Here is an 18,241-nt window from a genome sequence, read left to right as displayed (position 1 = left end):
AGTGGTCACACTCGGCTGGCTCGACCATGTGAAATGACGACCATCCGTGGAAAAGCACAACAAAAACTAAACCAAAAAGAGGGTGAAAAATACAGCTCTCTCTCATGCAGTGGCCCATTCATACACGGTCCCCGAAGATCCTTTCCCCGGACCGTCCCTTCCGGCGGAAGCTGCAGAGTGACACCGGCGGTCTGAGCCGTCGCTTCTGCCGGCTTCTTGCAGCAACGCCGAGATTCATGAAAAATGGCTGGTAATAGACTGTCCGGAGCTGGCGGAGCGGCTAGCAGCTGAACGGCAAATCGCTTGGACACATCCATTGGCATTATTTCTGGATAGTGTCAATTTTTGGTTTGATGATTTGTCGCTGTATTTCCAATGATCGACGTCTCGGTAAAAGGCCTTGAGGATAGCGACAGACAGTATCGAGGAGGCATAATCAATCTGTTGACTGATCTAAGACCCATAGACCGTGTAGTCTCAACTCTGGCCTGGACCAATAGAGTACCTAGACGACAAACATCACCTGCACGTGGACCACGACTTGTTTCCGTGACACAAGACAAATGACCCAGGGAGGATAGTGTCGAAGTACCTATACTGCCAATATCCGGCCGCATCACCAAACATGCAGCCTGCTTTCGTATCCAGCGGTCAGAGAAGACCGCCGAACATTCGCCGTGTCAGCCTAGAACCTCCCTGCTGCTTCCAGACTGTCTTACAGGCTTCTGCAGCGGCTAGCCTGTTGTCTGGGGGGCGGATGCGCTTAGAAATCGTTGTTCAGCGCCTTGTGTCTTCTCTGGGCCAGTCAGGCTGCTGGACTGATGTTACCTGGCAGCTGTCACTGGGCACACATGTATCCTCTGTATGGTGCCATCCGTCCTGTGCCATCCATAGAAGGATATTGCTGGAATTGATTCCATTTGGAAGCATTCATGGGGAAAGGGAATTGATCGCCAGACATTATTGTTCAAACCCACCAGCGGTGAAGACGAGTCTCCAGGCGTTGTTGAATAATGTTGTGCCAGGTATACTTCCGCGAGTGGTGGCGCTATTCCCAAACAGGTTAGTTCCACCAACCCGAAATTCTTCCCTTTCGACTCGGCTTCAACCACAACTTGTCAGAACCACACCCTCCATGGCTTCGACTGTGTCTGCTCGCGCGGCCAGGTCCGCCTGCATCGCCGCGCGCACTGTCCGGCCCGTCGTGCCCACACTCTCTCGCCCCCTATCCACGTCCACGGACGGCGCGCCGACCAGTGAATCCGACAAGCCCCGATGGTCCTACACTCCGCCGCGCGCAAAGGCGCCTTTCTCCCTCCGAATGAAGGCCAACCGCGTGCACTGGCCTGTCAACTCCGACCCGGCTCTTCTCGACCTGTTCTATATCCGGATGCTGGGGAATGGTGGTGACAAGATGCTCTCGGAGGAGCTGAAGTGGCTCACAGTGACCCATAAGAGTTTCGATCAAGGACGCAGAGGATTCAATGATCGACTGGCCTTTCTAGGTACGAAGTGATGATATAATGGTAGAGACGGACGGGATCTGACCCTGAGTAGGAAAACGGATCGTGCAATTGCAGGCCTCGCTGGCTCTCGTCCAAAACCCCGAGACGACCCCCGAGAGACCCCTGACCGACAAATTTGGTCGCACGATATTCTCCCACCCGGCATTGGACGGACTGCACAATATTTCCCTCGAGAAGAAGAGCTTCCTCACGGATCGGAAAAAGCTAGCAGACGTGGCGCGAAGCTACGATCTGGAGAAGGTGATCCGATGGAATCCGAAAGATGTTCGTTGGCCTTTTCGTATCCTGTTTCTATTACGATCTCTCGTACTGACCAGTCCGACACAGCCCGAAGGACCCAATGGCTTGAAGACCTCCGGCTTCGATTTGGTGTTGGCACACACTCTGTACGCCGTGATCGGGGCGCTCTCGTTGGAGCAGGGTGGACAAGTCGCCAGCAAGGTAGCCAAGGAGCGGATTCTCGCTCCCCTAGGCATCAAGTCGGTGTCTTAAAAAAAGAAATGGGAGGGACTTGGGGTACGAGGATCCCCGGAGCATTGTCAGGGCGTTATTTTTTGTTTTCTCCACGTTCGTCTGGGACTGCCAGGACACTACTAGTTCCTCTCTGCTGTACATGTACTTTTAGATCAATCACTATATAACTTTGATTCTGTATGTCCGGTTCCTCTGACACCGCCCAAGTAACAGTAGGTACAATACTCGGCCAGTTCTTATGGAACCCTTCCAAAGGATTCGTCTTCGCAACTCGGTATCGCAAGTCTAGTAATTGAAACACTGACGGTCCTCTGACAGAATGCCAAAAGGAACCGCAGAAAAATCCGGTTAGGACTTTGTACTGCCTTGCACTGTCTGTGGAGAGCGTTGGAAGAAGAAGAAGAAGAGAAAGAGGAAAACCGAAAAAGAGATTTTGGTTTTGGGCGGTCGACCAGGCCCACGCTAAACCCCATTAGTCCGACCCGGCTCAATCGCCCAAGCAGACCAAACTAAGCTGCGCTCTTGCCTGTCTCGACCGACTCTCCTTCCTACGTCCACGATCTCCCATTGTTTGTTCTCTCGACACTTTCGCATGCTGCCGTAGGCGCAGAATGTGGCTTGGTTGTCTCTCCCCCATCCCAGACTTCACCTAACCCCTCCTCGCCCTTTCAACACACTGCTGTCCTCTTGACCCGCCCTCCCCTCCGCCATGGCGTCCGCTCTCTTCTTCCTCGACCTGAAGGGCAAGGTGTGTTTCTCCTTTGGGGCATAGCGGAGACAATCATTGAATTGATGCCCGCTCGCCCTTTTGTGATCAGGCCGTGCTGACCCCGGGGTAGACCCTTCTGGCCCGCAACTATCGCGGGGACATTCCCATGTCCGCAGTCGAGATGTTCCCGACCCTCCTGAACGACGCCGAAGAAGAAAGCTCTGCCGTGCCGCCCTGCTTCTCCCACGAAGGAATCAACGTACGTGCCACGAATAACATGCCCCTCCTATTGCGTGGCTGATGAATGTGTGTCTGGACGGTAGTACCTTTATATCCGCCACAGCAACCTCTATATTCTCGCATTGACGAAACGAAACACAAATGCCGCCGAGATCCTACTCTTCCTCCACAAGCTGGTCGAGGTATTCACGGAATACTTCAAGGTGTTGGAGGAGGAGAGTATCCGCGATAACTTTGTCGTCATCTACGAATTGCTGGATGAGATGATGGATTTTGGGTATCCGCAGACAACGGAGAGCAAGATTTTGCAAGAGTAGGAGCCCTCATGGAGCCCACTGGCTGCCAATTTGGTTGCTGACGAGTGCTGCTAGGTACATCACCCAAGAATCACACAAGCTGGAAGTTCAAGCCCGGCCACCCATCGCAGTCACAAATGCCGTCTCATGGCGTAGCGAAGGAATTCGCTACCGCAAGAACGAAGTCTTCTTGGACGTGGTCGAGTCTCTGAATCTCCTGGTGTCGTCAAACGGAAACGTCCTGCGGTCCGAGATCCTGGGCGCGGTCAAGATGAAGTGCTATCTGAGTGGAATGCCCGAGCTGCGACTCGGTCTAAACGACAAGGCCATGTTCGAAACGACGGGCCGTGCTACACGGGGCAAATCGGTGGAGATGGAGGACGTCAAGTTCCATCAGTGCGTGCGGCTGTCACGGTTTGAGAACGACAGAACGATCAGCTTTATTCCACCGGATGGTGAGTTTGAGCTTATGAGCTACCGGCTGAACACGCAAGTGAAGCCATTGATCTGGGTGGAGTGCGTGGTTGAGTCCCACTCAGGGTCACGGATTGAGTACATGCTCAAGGTAAGTGCATTCAACATCACGTTCCTCCACACTGGTAACACATATTCCCTTCTAGGCCAAGGCCCAATTCAAGCGCCGCAGCACAGCCAACAACGTTGAGATCCTTGTTCCTGTCCCCGAAGACGCAGACTCCCCCCGTTTCCGTACCAACATCGGCACGGTGCATTACGCTCCCGAGAAGTCAGCCATCATCTGGAAGATCAAGCAATTTGGCGGCGGCAAGGAGTTCCTGATGCGAGCGGAGCTGGGTCTGCCGTCCGTCAAGGGCGATGACGAGCGCGGCGGCGGCATGACCGGTGGCTTCGGCGGCAGCATGGGCGGTGCCGGGCAGATGGGCAAATCGAAGCGACCTATCAACGTCAAATTCGAGATCCCCTATTTCACCACGAGTGGTATCCAAGTGCGGTACTTGAAGATCACAGAGCCCAAGGTAACTAATCCAATTAGCCTTGATAGTGCTTGCCAGAAGAGACTGAAATGCTGACGAAAACTCCAGTTGCAATACCCCTCCCTCCCCTGGGTCCGCTACATCACACAATCGGGCGACATTGCCGTCCGCATGCCGGACGTGCAATAAAATGAGGAAGACGGAAGGTGTTTTCTCTTGCGTTACTAGATGATCGATCCGTTATCAATTTGTACAGCCCGCCATAATCTCGTTCTGTTCCTGTCTTTGATTCTTCTCCCATGATTGAGACCGGCCGGTCCGATAGATAACCAAATGCGCTTATGCTTAGTTACCTACCCTTGTCTCTTCTATTTATGCTGGATGCGGTTTGAGAGACACCAAAAGCATAGTTAGATGGAATGATGAACTGTTGTTTTGTTACTGGTCTATTGTGGCTGAGACGCACCGCTAGGGGTTTCCACCGTTCGATCGATAATCCGCTGGCAAGAAATTGACGCTGGCCGTAAGATCGATACTAAGGTGGTGTTCTTTCCCGTAAGAAAGGAAAGGCATAGAGAAACATGTAGGTGTTATGGTATCAACGACCTCAACCTGGTCATTTTCTATATCCTATCTTCCTCACGACCCGCCTCCGTCTAGAACTGATGAGACGTAACATCGGTCAACAGAATTCAAAGGAGCAACACATTTGCCATCGGCCCAGAGTCAGATATCTGCGCCAGTTACCTAGAGGCATCCCTCATTCCAATATCCATCATGTAGACGCCCCATGTGCTTGGAAGAAACCAACAAAGTCGAAGAACGACCTCTTGTACGTCCGTTCCATCGTGGTGCGGTTCACAGTCTGAAGCCCAAAATGTTGCTCATACGTGCTGAACTCCCAGTCATCCAGAGCAGACCACGCCAGGGCACCAATGATGTTGATGCCGTCCTTGTGAATGCAGTTTAAAACTTCTGTCAGGTATGAGATGTAATAAAGCGAGCGGGTCAGATCTTGTCTCTGGTTGGCCAGCGGAGCCTCTGCCTCGTCCCACGCCGGGTATCCAAACTCGGACACCATGATGCCGCTGGGTTTGTAGGTGTCCCAGATCCAATTCATGAAAGAGCGGAAGTAGGTTGGCGTGTAGTAGACGTTGGATGCGGAGTAGAAGCCGATTTCCCAGTTATTGTCGTCTATCAAGGTCGGGACGACGCACATTGGCCACAGCGGGTTCGAGGGATCTTTGGCGCAGGCATCGATGCCCCCCGGTGGCTGTGTGACAAAAGTGGTGGAGTATGGATCAATGGCATAGAAATCCGCGGTGCCTTTGTACCTAGCCAACTGCTCTTTAGTGAGCTTCTTGGACTGATTCGTGAGCGTAGATGTGACACTCTCTGGCAGGTCCTCGCCTAGGAATATAGGATTCGAATAGATGCCAAGTAAATACTCTTGGAAACGGTTGGCAGCAGCGACATCGGATTGATTATTTGGGTTCAGCGGCACTCCAAAGTTGTCGGCATTTTTGTACGACACCATGCCCTTGCCCCCCATATCCTTGTACATATGGTAGACCTGTGCGTTGGCCTCGAGCATGTTATAAGCGCCGTCGAGATTGCCTGATTCGTAGAAGGGCTCGTTGATTGTGATCCAGATAGGCACCCGGTCGCCATAATGCCCCATAAGAATCCGCGCGTAGTTCACGAACGAGTCCACAAACGTGGTGTTTGCAGTGCCAGAGTTGAGGGAAAAGTATGCGTCCGGCACGTCACCTCCACCCATGACAAATTCATATGGCTCATCAGCATGGACCATAGCGACGATCGGCTTGACACCGTACTCAAGACAAGTATTGATCACATCGTTGTAGTGATCGATACCTTCCTTGTTAACAGGTGTGCCTTTAGCTCCAAAGGGCAGAATCCGTGACCAGGAGATTGTAAGATAATAATATGGAACGCCCATGGCTGCGATGCGGGCGATGTCCTGCTTATAGAGATAATAGTTCCAGTCGGCGACGTAGTTGGACTCCGAGCCAGGTGCGAAATTGAGATAGTCCAGGACGCTCGGGGTGCGGCCTTCATCCTGAAGAGCGCCCTCGATCTGGCCAGCCGAATCAGAGACTCCGAAGATGAAGTGCGAAGGGAAAGTCATGTTGGGCTCGAGTGCACCGTATAGGAACCCGCTGTCCGGAGGCAAAATCAAAGATGCCGATGGGATTGGCGTCGGTGTCACAGTAGTCGAGATGCTGAATGTCGAAATGGAGATGTTGGGCATAAATGGTGCCCATCGCCGATTCCACTCAGCTTGGCCGTATGGGTTGTCCCAGTCGGAGGCGTCCACTCCCTTCTTCCAGGTGGTTGTCACAAGTTTTGGGGGCAGGATGGCGCTCATTGAAGCAGACGGCATGTAGGTCGTCACAGGGGATGTCCGGGGGTTTGGCGTGGCATATCGCACGGAAGTCATCGCACTGAAGGTATATGATGGGCGAGCTTGGGTGGCTGTTGCACCTGCGAGCTGAGGAGCAGCATGAGCTACAGCTGCAGCCAAAACCGCTATGGTCGCGGTAGTTTTTGGCAGGTAGAGCTTCATATCAACTGGTAAAGCGCAAACGTTGGGAAGAAGTCAAATGGCGATGCTCTGTCGATCTCCCAAAAGGAAAACATAGCAATTGAACGGGCCTGGTATCGTAGATTTATAGTAGTCACTGAGAAGCCCGTGGGCCTCCTCAGTTGTACCTCCGCGGCCGGGGATAACAGCGTGAGGAAGGCTAAGGTAAGGTTAATTTCCCGTCGCGGAGCTTAAAGTGCTTTAGTTTCCCCGTTCTATTTCCCATTTCTCCGCCTGTTAATGAAATGTAAATAGTGGAAGATAATTATTCTTTTACCAGATACCTTATACATAATTGTCCTGGGACGGTTTGACTTGCCAAGTCGAACACATCCATGTTTTAAACTATGGGTGAGTATGAGAAAGCTCAGCTGGTTTCATGTAATATAGATAATGCCGTCAACAAGCAAAGGCTAGATTCGAAAGACTCGTTGCATGAATGATCATCTAGAAGGACTGCTTACCTCTTGTCAAGTTCCTGTGACGAATGGCATGACTGTAACCTCACACCATATCCATCTGCTCCAAGCGAGCAATTTCCCCGTTTGAATTGTGGTAATGCTGGTTCAAATCACCACCCCTTGAAAGGCGATCGTCCCTAATAGGAGAGATACTTGGAGGCGGAGACGGGGAAATATCGGTCATTCGTTGACTGAAGTGGGCCCTAGTCATTGGATCCCCGCAAACTTGAACCAGGCAGGGTGTCAATTGAAAAGGTGTTTGTACGATCGTGGCCTTAGACATCGGTTGTCGTGGCATTTCCGACCAGACGCCACTGTTTGGCCTCCTGCCCAATTAATTTAAGTACCAGAAATAGTTTGACGCAAATGCCCTGTCTACTAGCCCCAGACCCAATGATATATAGAATTCGAATTGAAAGCGCCCCCATCGTGAGTGCTTGCCTAGTAGGAAAACTTATAGACCCCCTCTAGAATCAAAACCAGCGCCTTAGTACCAACTTTCTCATCCTTTTTCACCGAGTTCCGTTCTCAAAATGACGGGGTTTAACTCGCGGAACCTAGCCAAACGGGGTTCCAAGCATGCCAGGCCACTCCAACAAGGGGACCTCGTCTTCCTCCAGAGCAGCGAAAGCCAACCGTTCGCCTCAATCCATCCAATGGGTCTAACTTTCTTTATTACGGGCAGTAGCAAGCGCTTGTACTCTGTATTCGAGTGTCTCATCTCCGGCGATCATAAAGAAGTAAGCTGTGCCGTCAATGCAGGCGACTGCCGAGGTATATAGTTTAATATCACAAATAGGCGTGCCTCCATACCATACCCCGAACAGCTTGGCGATGAAGACGCTCTGAATCATCCACAGCGTATTAATTTCCGCGATGTAAGATGCATTTACTTCGTTGTCGAAGACATGGAGCCCCTGGGCAACACTATCAAATATGTTAACCGAATAGAACGCTTGAACTGAGCCTGTATGGTTGTGTATACATACGAATCACTTTCCGTTGTGATCAACGCGTTTTCCATGCCATTGGAGATAGTGGTAAGTCCACTCGCCATTCCCGCCGCTGCGTCTGCTTTATGGCGCCTTGAAACCCACTTCCCTCAGTGAAACGCCCTAGATCTCCGGTAAGAATTCCGCCCGCCATTCCAAAGACGCCTGCTAGGATAGTAATAATCCAAGTATCGTTAATTTCCTTGAGAAGCGTGATTTTTGTCAGGATACCATGATAGGACGTGGGTATTAAATTACTGATGATCCTTACCTGGTTTTGCGGTTTATAGTCCAACGGACTGAATACGCCCGAGAGGCTCAATCCAACGCATTTCGCAGATCTCTGTCAACTCCACATTTGCGATCATCCTCTGTGCTGTTGGCAAGATGATTGTCACTTTCTCCTTCCTGTTGAACAAACCTATTAAAGAGCGTTGTTGATAAACAGATCTAGATATTAGAGAGATTTTGCAGCAAGAAAATTACATGTTCGTCCATTTCTGGATGGTCTGAAGACACTGAGGTAAACTGCGGGTCGCTGGTGGATTACGTTAGAGATACCTCGGTAAATTTGAGGATTGGCGAGGGAAGCGGGGATAATAGTTGCGGGGATAATAGTTCTACGAACTTATCTGTGTTTTGCTTGCGGAAGCTGACATCTACCATGGCCGAGGACAAGATCATCTGTGTCATAGGAGCCACGGGAAACCAAGGCGGGTCTGTCGCCCGTCGGTTTCGTCACGCAGGTTTCCGTGTCCGTGGCTTGACCCGCGATAGATCGTCCTCCGCAGCACAGAAGCTTGCAACAGATGGCATTGATGTTATGGAAGCAAACCTTGACGATTTGGAGAGCCTCAAGTCCGCTCTAAAGGATGCTAATGTCATATTCAGTGTTACAAACTACTGGGAGCCGTTCTTTCGCCCGGACTGCCGTCAGAAGGCCAGTGGGTTGGGTATCTCACCTGCTCGGTTCGCGTACGATGTCGAATATCAGCAAGGCAAAAATATTGTCGACGCAGCCGCAACGACGTGTGATTCTCTCGACTCCAACGGTTTCCTAGTGTCCACGCTCAGCCATGCTGCCAAGTCAAGCCAGGGAAAATTCATGGAACTGTACCATTTCGACTCTAAGGCGGATATCTTCCCCTTCTACGTTAGAGATAAGTATCCCGACCTTGCGGCCAAGATGTCCTGTATCCAAACAGGCTACTTCTATACAAGTTTCAACATCTTACCTGACTTGTATTTTGGCAAGGCAAGTGATGCTCCTGCAATCGAAGAGTTTGACTGATGATCGTCAAGCTCCCGGATGAGAGTATTGAAATGAGGTTCACCACAGCCCCAGACAAAGTTGTGCCGCACTTAGACCCTGTCGGGGATATGGGCACCTTTACCTTCGCTGTCTACCAAATGCCTCCCGGGAAAGAGTACATGGCTGAAGGGACAACTTGTAGTTGGGCGGATTGGATCAAGACTTGGAGCGATATAACTGGTGTGCTTGCGTCTTATCGACAAATCACTCCCGACGAAATGATCGAAATGACTCCCGATCGAGACTGTGGCATCGAGGTAGCGTACATGTTCTCTTATAGCACGGACCCAGGATACGATGGAGGTAGAGCTCTTCTCACAGCCGCAGACATTCGCAAGGCAAGTTAATAAGTGCCACTAAACCCAGCATCGCTCACTCTAACATAAGAAGGTAGACTGGTATCGAGTGCCCGATGACGAGTTGGAAAGAGTGGGCAAGCCGCCAAGATTGGACCGTCGTTTTAAACAAGAGTAGATAGGTAACCTTAGCAAATGCTTCGGGAACTTCTAGAGAAGATCACGAATACTCACATTCTCTGGTTTAATATTAGTAAAAATATTTAATAACAATAAATCTAGCAGACAAACGTGTCTCAGGCCACAAAACTTCCTGCTACCACTAAGGAAAATCCGACTTCGACCAATGGCCACATCAGAATTTTTGAACCAAAAAAGGCGCTACTGTACAATAGGAAAATAGGATTAGCTAATTCTATATCTTCAAACAGATTTTTATAAATTTCTATGGCTGTTGAGTTACAACCTGTCGAAGTTGGCTTGTTTTTGGTGTTGAAAATGGTGGGCTGAGAGGGTGAAATGGCAAGTTGAATATGCTTAAAGGGTGGTTAAATTTCATCTCTTGATCAGAACTAGAAGAGATGAAGTGGCCGGTGGAGATGTGCTTAAAGGATTATCAATTTAATCACCCTGATCAATCTGGGAGGTGGAGCAGTGCTCAGGGGGGGGGGGTGTAAGTTTGACCATTCTCTAAGCAGATCGGATAATTTGACTACCTTTAAACCACATCTCTAGTCTCCATTCTACTCCGGAAGCAACGATCAAGGTGATTAAATTGACCACCCATTAAATACATTGCAACAATACATTTCAACCCATTACGCCGCGTAGCATCTAGTGTATGGTTGATTTTCTTCCTGCTTTAGAAGAAGGGTTTAGTTTGATTGTCGAATTTGGACTTCTCTATGGTGTATTGGGTCATCATCATTTGATAGACTTGATAGAACTGTGCTCCTACCTACTTCTGACTATGGATAGTCAACGTCAGGTCCTTGACGTCCGTAGATTGTTTATGGTGATCCATAGACGTCTCATTGTCATCTGAGATCACAGAATTCCCAGATTTTAAGTCCTTTGCGTTTGTATTCGACACTCCCGATACTTTGTATTCCATAATATAATCGAGTAAATATATCGTAGTCGATGTTGCTCAGTAGAACCCCAATTCATGGGGGTCTCTCGTCAAACTTAATGGTAAAGAGGTAACCAAACCCTCTAGGGAATGGTGTGGATAGCTTCAGGTATGTCCTACCACAGTATCATGGCGAGTCCGGGCTCATACCTGTCAAAAATGCTACAATATTAGACCGAAAAATACATGGGCTCTTGACTAGCTAGAACAGCCATTTTCATATTTTGAACCTTAATCTATTTGAGTGGCGCGACATCAAACTGGTTTGCAGAGACAGCACCATCCGAGACGATTAGACCTATTCCACCAGCACGGTAGTCATCATCCGTTGCTTCTAAGCTTGGTCCGCCACCAATAGAAGTTTTGATGGTACTGCCTTCCACAGCCACAGTAACCTCATATTGTGTATCAAGCTTCCAATCAAATGCTGCTCTTGAAAGCTCGATTTTCTTTTCATCCCGTGCCTTGACCAATGCTACGCAATTCCCTTCCAGCAACAATAGGGCGTAGTAGCGATTGAGTCCTCGCGCCCGAAAGACAATACCGGCAGGTCCCCCAAGGCGAATCGTAAGCCCGGAAATAACTTGGTAGTCTGTCCAATCTCGGGTTCCGTAGAGGATTATTCCCTCGCCGCGATCCTGTGCAATGTAAAATGGGTCTGAAGGATGATGGGTGAAGAAGTTGTTTGCACCATTGACCCACGCTCGTTTCCAGAACTCCCCTGGCGTGTTTGATGGTCTTCTTAGCGACAGGCACGGTGTTCCACTCCAGTTCAAGCTATCCAACCACACCAGGCCGTCCAGGCGCCCATCGGGAACCGAAAGAGCTAGTCCGACTTGCTGGATGGGTTGACTGTCTAGAATATCTGGGATCCTCCACTCAAGTATCACCTCCTGGCCGGGCTTGACCGTCACCAAAGGTCCGTCAACGGTACCTAAGTTGTCATTCGAGCCATAGACCTTAAGCCTCAGCCGAGACTCGACTGGTAGAGTATTGGTTTCCTCGGCTCGCACCACAGCTTTCAGGTGTTGTCCGGGATATAGCAACGGCGATGCCATCAAATCATAATTCTTCATTTTGACCACCTCTGGTGGGGAAAATGTCTGGGTAAGGATTTCAACAGGCTCGACAGCGTTTGTAACTCCGTTCAAGTGAACGGCAAGTCCGGGGCGGTTCTTGTCATCGACTGCTTGCTTGACCTTGACTAGATCTGGGAGAGAATCATTGCGAGTCGCCTGAAAGCCCTGAACACTCCCGGGAAGAGTGAAATGGAACTGGGCGCCATCTTTTGGGGCAGACAGCGGTGCTTGGCCGGCAAGTTTGCGTCCCAGGTTGGCCACGTCGTATGCAATGCGAGCTGCATTATTTATCGAATAGCCTCCATCGGCGCTAGAGATGATCGCACGATCCGCCAACGGCCAAAGCCAGTCAGGTCCTCCCTCAAAGGCAGCTAGGCCATGCATAATAGCCACGAGGCACCCAACGTTTCCTGAATTGCAGTCGGTATCCCAGCCAGCGGTATTGATGATATACATGGCCTTGTGGAAGTTGTCGCCGGCGTATAAAAGTGCCATAATCATCAATCCGTGGTTTGGGATAACATGGCACATGCCAGGGAACTTGTCGTAGCCGTAAACATCCTCGATTCTCTGCCGGGTTTTCTCCCAGTCGTCATCCACCTTCACCCAAGTCTTAATATCGCTGATTAACCGCGCAATGAGCGAATCAGTAGGCACAAAGCTGAGGCCTACTTCCAACAAATGATTTACATCTTTAGAGACAAACGCCTCAGCTTCCATAGCGGCCCATAATTTGGCTGCGTAAACCGATTCACCGTCATGGCTCACAGAACCCGCAGCATCTGCAAGTCTTGCAGCCAACGTCGGATTACCTGGTGCCACTAACGCCCAGCCGTCGATAAAGATCTGGGCGCCTATCTGCTCTGCGACGGCGGAACCGTTTGTTTTGATGGCGCCACTCAATGGGGCTGGAATTCCATGTTTGAGATTGCGATACGCAGTGTGTTCGGTCGAGATACCATTGCCTCCCCACCAGAATACAGAGCGGTTTTCGATAACGTTGTTGAGCCAAGTCTTCCCGATCGCCTCTGAGGACAGATCGGGGGATACTCCGTGCTCTTCCAATGCCCGCAAAAACACGAAGGTGCCGGACACATCATCATCTGTCACCACCAAAGGCATGTCCAGTTTCTGGTGCACGTAGTACCGGATCGGCCCAAGCTCCTTAAGGATGCGATTGTAATGCCATCCTTCGAAAGGTCGGCCTAGGTAAACGCCGACCAGCTTGCCTAATACGCCTGCATAAACCCTTTCTAGGTAATCTGTAGTCAGGGCCGGCATGACAAGCAAGTTTGAATTTTTCGTAGGAGATTGCAGAGCTTCCTGATTTTTCAAAAAATATTGCTTTCCACCAGCAAGAGAAAGAATGAGGTAGCGTAGCAGAGTCCAAGCAAATATAAAGCCCAGAACGATGATCACTAGCATAAAGCGGGGGTACGTAGGCTACGTTGTCCTAAACGAAACGAGCTTCGATGATAAATGAATATCGCGCGAGCGGTTGTTCGCAGTTGCCGTAGTACCCGTCGTCAGACATAAGCCCGAGTCGTCTAACTACCAGTCTGGGCACTTGGGAAGACCAACGGTTCGCGAAGTGGGTCCCGCGGTTGCTTGTATCCGTCGATTTCCCCGAAAATAAACCCGAACGTGGGGTAATCAGCCATGGTCCCATGACAAAATAGTCCACGGAGTATGAGACCCCGGACTTATATTAGGAGCTTATGCCATTTCGAGCTTCCAACCCCGTGGGGAAAGGTAACTCTAATACAAACCAGGCAATCATAGGCACAATCAACGGATTCCGGGGATATGGAAGGATCGTGGTCCATACGCTAGATGGGCACTTACATACTTCCCCGCATACGGTCTACTTGTAGATGATAGACTACGGAAGTCTGTTCTATGCTCTCATATGAAATCAAGCCGCGAGATGTTATCCCTTGCGTGGCTACGCCGCCGGTATATATATGACCCGAGTCCTGCAAGTGACACCATCCAAAATAACCGTTATTTATCTTTTATATTGCACATTTTATGACTGTATATTGAGCCAACACCTAGCTAGCAGATATGGCACCGAATGAAACTTCGTTGATGGACGCAATTGAACTCAATGGAGTCAAGCAATCTCAGGCGCTGGACGCGGCGGCCGAGATAGCAACGCGAGATGAACACAGTTTGAATTTCTGGCAGGCTGTTCGACGTTTCCCCACTGCAACTTTTTGGGCTATCGCCCTGTCTTTTACTATCATCATGGAGGGTTATGACACAATCTTGATCTCCAACTTTTATGCATACCCCCAGTTCAAGAAGAAGTATGGGACGTACTATCCAGGCCTGGACGAATGGCTCATTCCCACAAGCTGGCAAGTTGCGTTGAGCCTCGCGCCCACATCAGGCAGCGTAATTGGTCTTATCATCAATGGGTTTGTCACGGAGAGGTTTGGTCACCGCAAGGTGATCATGGCCAGCTTATCTGTCTTGTGTGCTTTCATCTTCATCCCATTCTTCGCACCGAATCTCCCGGTTTTGCTCCTCGGCCTGATCTTGTGCAGCATTCCGTGGGGGGTCTTCGGGATCTTGGGTTCCGCGTATGCTTCTGAGATATGTCCACTGGCACTTCGGGGTGTCTTGACGTCTTTTATTAACATTTGCTGGGTGATTGGCCAGCTTGTAGCTGCTGGTGTTTTGCAAGGTCTTATCAACAATCCAACGGAGTGGGCTTTTCGCATCCCTTTGGCTCTTCAATGGATGTGGCCAGTTCCACTCTTTGTCCTGGCTTTCATGGCTCCAGATTCTCCCTGGTGGCTCATCCGAAAGAATCGGATTGCAGAAGCCAAAGACGTCTTGACCCGACTCTCTTCGCAGGATACGAGTTCGGAAGAAATTGAAACGAAGTTAGCTATGATGGTTCACACGAACAACCTGGAGGCAGCCACAAAAACAGAATCTACTTATTCGGACTGTTTTCAAGGGACAAATCTTCGCCGGACAGAGATTGCGTGTATGGTCTTGATGGCACAAACTCTGTCAGGGGAACAATTTGCTTATGGAAGCACCTATTTTTTCACCCAAGCAGGCCTCAGCTCTTCAGACTCATATAAGCTCAACTTTATCGGCTTTGCGGTCGCCTTCGTGGCAACTTGCTGCTCATGGATACTGATGCGATGGTTTGGGCGACGGTCCATGATCATCGGTGGCATGACATTGATGACCATCACTCTGCTCATCATTGGCGCTCTTTCATATCCGGCAGCCACGAGCAACACTGATACTTGGACTCAGGCAATCTTAACTCTGGTTTGGCTAGCCATATATTCGATCACACTGGGCCCGCAATCATTTGCTCTCGCAGCCGAGATCTCGGCCACAAGAGTTCGCTCTCAGACACTATCTCTGGCGCGAAATGCTTATATTTGCATGAACCTGATTACGGGATTGATAGAACCGTATCTCATCAACCCCACAGCGGCCAATTTGAAAGGAAAGACGGCCTTTGTGTGGATGGGAATTGCCACGCTTTCTATTATTTGGTGCATATTCCGACTTCCGGAGACCAAAGGACGAACTTATGAAGAGCTTGATATTCTTTTCGAAAAGGGTACGCCGGCATGGAAATTCAAGTCTGCGGACATTGATCTGATTCGGGATGCAAGCGAGATATCTGGACAGGAGAAGGTGGAACACGAGCATGCTTGAATTTCTGTATTCCAGTAAACAGAAACGGTATCTGGGCTATTCTAGCTTTGGTGTCTGGGGAGATATTTATTTGGAGGGCATTACTTCAACGTATTTCTGACCTGTGAGAATCGTCTGAACAGCCAGGGCGTAGGTCCTAAAACCACTGAGTGTAAATCAGGACCACTTACTATGTGCATATCAGGGGTTCTTCTATATTGTTTACTACCCATACCAATCTGTAACCTATAATCGTAAATGCAAAACGTCGCTTGTATGGAATAGTCTCGTTTTTGGGCCGCAACTCGCTATAAAGATTACCATTGTCGGTCTTTTCGTTCGGCTAGAAGACTACGGGACAACGTGGTGCTTCTTAGTCTTCCTGAAGCTGCGCAGGCAAACTTGCCTCAAATTTGTCAGAGAATTGAGCATCGTTCAAAATGCCAAACTGCTGACGTGTCATAAGAAGCATCACAGTTCCTACATATAGCAAGTACCTCCAAGTAGTGATTCAATTGGACCAGTCAAATACCCACTGGAATACACACTAGAAAGAGCAATGCCACAAAAAAAAAGCTGAGGATGGGATGGAAATGAGGGAGACATATATGACCGATGAAAATAACAGATGCCATGAAAAAAGCTTGGGGGTATCTCGATTCTCAAATATTCAATCAGACAGAACCGAGGGAAAAGGAAGGAGAAGAAGAGAAACAAGGAAGGGGATAATCATTGATCTTCGTACCGCAACGCCGGGATCATTTTATTCAGCTCAGCGCCCGTCATCATAGTCAAGTAACTTGCTTTCTCACAATCATAGAACGCCAGACCAGACCAGACTAGCTGTATGTGAAGCTCAGGGGGACAGTGGTCCATTCGCAGGATGATCATCCGGCGTCTCAGGCGGCGGTAATGGGAACCCATCGCCACGTCCAGAGGCAGCTGCTTTCGCGAAGCCTTCACGAGCGAGCATGGTATTCAACACGGCGCAGTTGTACGCCGCTTCGCCCGGCGGCACGACGATGAAAATATATGTGTTATCTGTGAACCTCCCCAGAAAGATATTAAACTGCGGGGTTTTGGTATGCATAACCACAAACCCGGCCGAAGCAGGTGTCGTCAATGTATTTCGCGCAGCGCAATGCTTAAAGGCCTTCATGATATTCGATAGCCGTTCATGGCGATCGAAGATAGGGTTGAGATCGCCTATCGTCGAGGAAACAGAGGTAACCGTCAGGAAAGTCGATCTTTCAAAGAGAATAACCTCCTCGGCGTCAATTTTCTTCGCGAACGCCGAGAGAAAGCGCTCGATAACCGTCAGGTTGGGAATGAGTTTGTGCACGATGCCTGCCCAGGCTTTGTACAGCGATTGGTCCCAGATACTGCTCGCGAAAGTGTCGATGTGGAAATGGGCGGAGCGGGAGCGGATGAGGGCCGAGCGTTCTTCGTAGATGCGTTGGCGGTGCTCAGCCTGGATGAGGTCCATTTTGTGGACGAGACAGAAGACGTAAGCGTAGGGGCTGAATTCACGGAGGGCGTCGATGATTGCGCTGTAGGTGTCGAGGTCGCGCTCGACCTCGCGGGATTCGATGTCGAAGACGTAGATGAGCACGGCGACGTCGGAGAATATATTGCCTCTTTGCGAGGCGAGGTATGTTTCCATGAATGCGTCTTGTCTGTGGCCTCGATTAATATTGGGTTGAGACAGGGACAAGGGTAACTCACCCTCCACAATCCCATAGGTTGAGGGTTAGGTTGCCCATGAACTTGACATGGCTGTGTTCCACGTCAATGGTAGCCCCTAGTCGCCGCACGTCTTTTGCGACGTAATTGCTGAAGATGATTGAGCGCATGGACGACTTGCCGGAGCCGCTCTTGCCCATTAGCAGCACCTTTCTCTTCTTCTTGCGTGCATCCATGTTGGCGAGCTTAGGTGCGGATGCCCCGCAAGAGCGGGGGCACTCGGGATGTGAGGGAGAGGCAGCTCAGGGCCAGCTAGACGGACACGCTGGGACGACTACTCGGTGTCAGTAGTTCGGCTAAGTCATGACTTGGACTTGGGAATTGGAGCAACGAGACGGTGCATGAGGGGGCAGGTGACCGAGTGCTGCATGGATGCGGAGGGGCCGGATCAAGGTTGACCCGGGCACGTGATCCGACGAGGTATACGAGGGCCAGGACTCTGGATGCCGGGTGATGGAGTCACTCATTAACTAGTGCGGTGGTGCAAGTTACATGGATTGTGGAAAGCTGCACAGAAAACAGGCAGGTGTCTTGGATTGCCGGCGTCCCGTCATCAATTGATTTCATCTCATGCAGATATGGATGCAGTAGTGATAGCTAAAAACGCAACAGAGATCAAAGGTGAGTGCCGATATCAGCCGACCATGCAATGAAGCCCGGAAGAGCCAAATGTACCAAAAACAAATCATCAGTTATAGGTAATAAGAAAGTCGTCATCAACAGTTCATAAGCATGCCCTCATAGT

General features: G+C 50.1%; 8 protein-coding genes across 8 annotated transcripts; 5 read left to right on the top strand and 3 right to left on the bottom strand.

Annotated features, from left to right (window-relative positions):
• Window positions 1–1,135: 1,135 nt before the first annotated feature.
• N7510_004927 (mitochondrial 54S ribosomal protein mL57) lies at window positions 1,136–2,018 on the top strand (the record flags this gene model as incomplete). Its single annotated transcript, XM_056976853.1, has 3 exons — window positions 1,136–1,505; window positions 1,558–1,790; window positions 1,854–2,018. 3 exons carry the CDS (start codon window positions 1,136–1,138, stop codon window positions 2,016–2,018), a joined length of 768 nt encoding a protein of 255 aa, XP_056836809.1.
• A 691-nt stretch (window positions 2,019–2,709) lies between these two features.
• N7510_004926 (AP-1 complex subunit mu) lies at window positions 2,710–4,387 on the top strand (the record flags this gene model as incomplete). The annotated part of the gene is made up of 6 exons (XM_056976852.1): window positions 2,710–2,748; window positions 2,840–2,968; window positions 3,033–3,262; window positions 3,321–3,810; window positions 3,866–4,240; window positions 4,307–4,387. 6 exons carry the CDS (start codon window positions 2,710–2,712, stop codon window positions 4,385–4,387), a joined length of 1,344 nt encoding a protein of 447 aa, XP_056836808.1.
• Window positions 4,388–4,973: 586 nt separating this feature from the next.
• On the bottom strand, window positions 4,974–6,662 carry N7510_004925 (uncharacterized protein; the record flags this gene model as incomplete). Its single annotated transcript, XM_056976851.1, has 1 exon — window positions 4,974–6,662. The coding sequence occupies one exon, from the start codon at window positions 6,660–6,662 to the stop codon at window positions 4,974–4,976; it is 1,689 nt and encodes a 562-aa protein (XP_056836807.1).
• Window positions 6,663–7,800: 1,138 nt separating this feature from the next.
• Window positions 7,801–8,049, top strand: N7510_004924 (uncharacterized protein; the record flags this gene model as incomplete). Its single annotated transcript, XM_056976850.1, has 1 exon — window positions 7,801–8,049. The coding sequence occupies one exon, from the start codon at window positions 7,801–7,803 to the stop codon at window positions 8,047–8,049; it is 249 nt and encodes an 82-aa protein (XP_056836806.1).
• An 874-nt stretch (window positions 8,050–8,923) lies between these two features.
• N7510_004923 (uncharacterized protein) lies at window positions 8,924–9,550 on the top strand (the record flags this gene model as incomplete). The annotated part of the gene is made up of 1 exon (XM_056976849.1): window positions 8,924–9,550. One exon carries the CDS (start codon window positions 8,924–8,926, stop codon window positions 9,548–9,550), a length of 627 nt encoding a protein of 208 aa, XP_056836805.1.
• Window positions 9,551–11,235: 1,685 nt separating this feature from the next.
• Window positions 11,236–13,359, bottom strand: N7510_004922 (ADP-ribosylglycohydrolase family protein; the record flags this gene model as incomplete). Its single annotated transcript, XM_056976848.1, has 1 exon — window positions 11,236–13,359. The coding sequence occupies one exon, from the start codon at window positions 13,357–13,359 to the stop codon at window positions 11,236–11,238; it is 2,124 nt and encodes a 707-aa protein (XP_056836804.1).
• Window positions 13,360–14,145: 786 nt separating this feature from the next.
• N7510_004921 (general substrate transporter) lies at window positions 14,146–15,774 on the top strand (the record flags this gene model as incomplete). Its single annotated transcript, XM_056976847.1, has 1 exon — window positions 14,146–15,774. The coding sequence occupies one exon, from the start codon at window positions 14,146–14,148 to the stop codon at window positions 15,772–15,774; it is 1,629 nt and encodes a 542-aa protein (XP_056836803.1).
• An 835-nt stretch (window positions 15,775–16,609) lies between these two features.
• On the bottom strand, window positions 16,610–17,672 carry N7510_004920 (Rag GTPase GTR1; the record flags this gene model as incomplete). Its single annotated transcript, XM_056976846.1, has 2 exons — window positions 16,610–17,429; window positions 17,479–17,672. 2 exons carry the CDS (start codon window positions 17,670–17,672, stop codon window positions 16,610–16,612), a joined length of 1,014 nt encoding a protein of 337 aa, XP_056836802.1.
• Window positions 17,673–18,241: the final 569 nt, after the last annotated feature.

Source organism: Penicillium lagena (genome assembly GCF_028827675.1).
Source record: "Penicillium lagena strain IBT 129212 chromosome Unknown utg000002l_segment0_segment0, whole genome shotgun sequence".
In the NCBI taxonomy this organism is placed as follows: Eukaryota; Fungi; Ascomycota; class Eurotiomycetes; order Eurotiales; family Aspergillaceae; genus Penicillium; species Penicillium lagena.
Note: the sequence above shows the minus strand (reverse complement) of the source record. Positions and strands in the feature narration are given on the sequence as shown.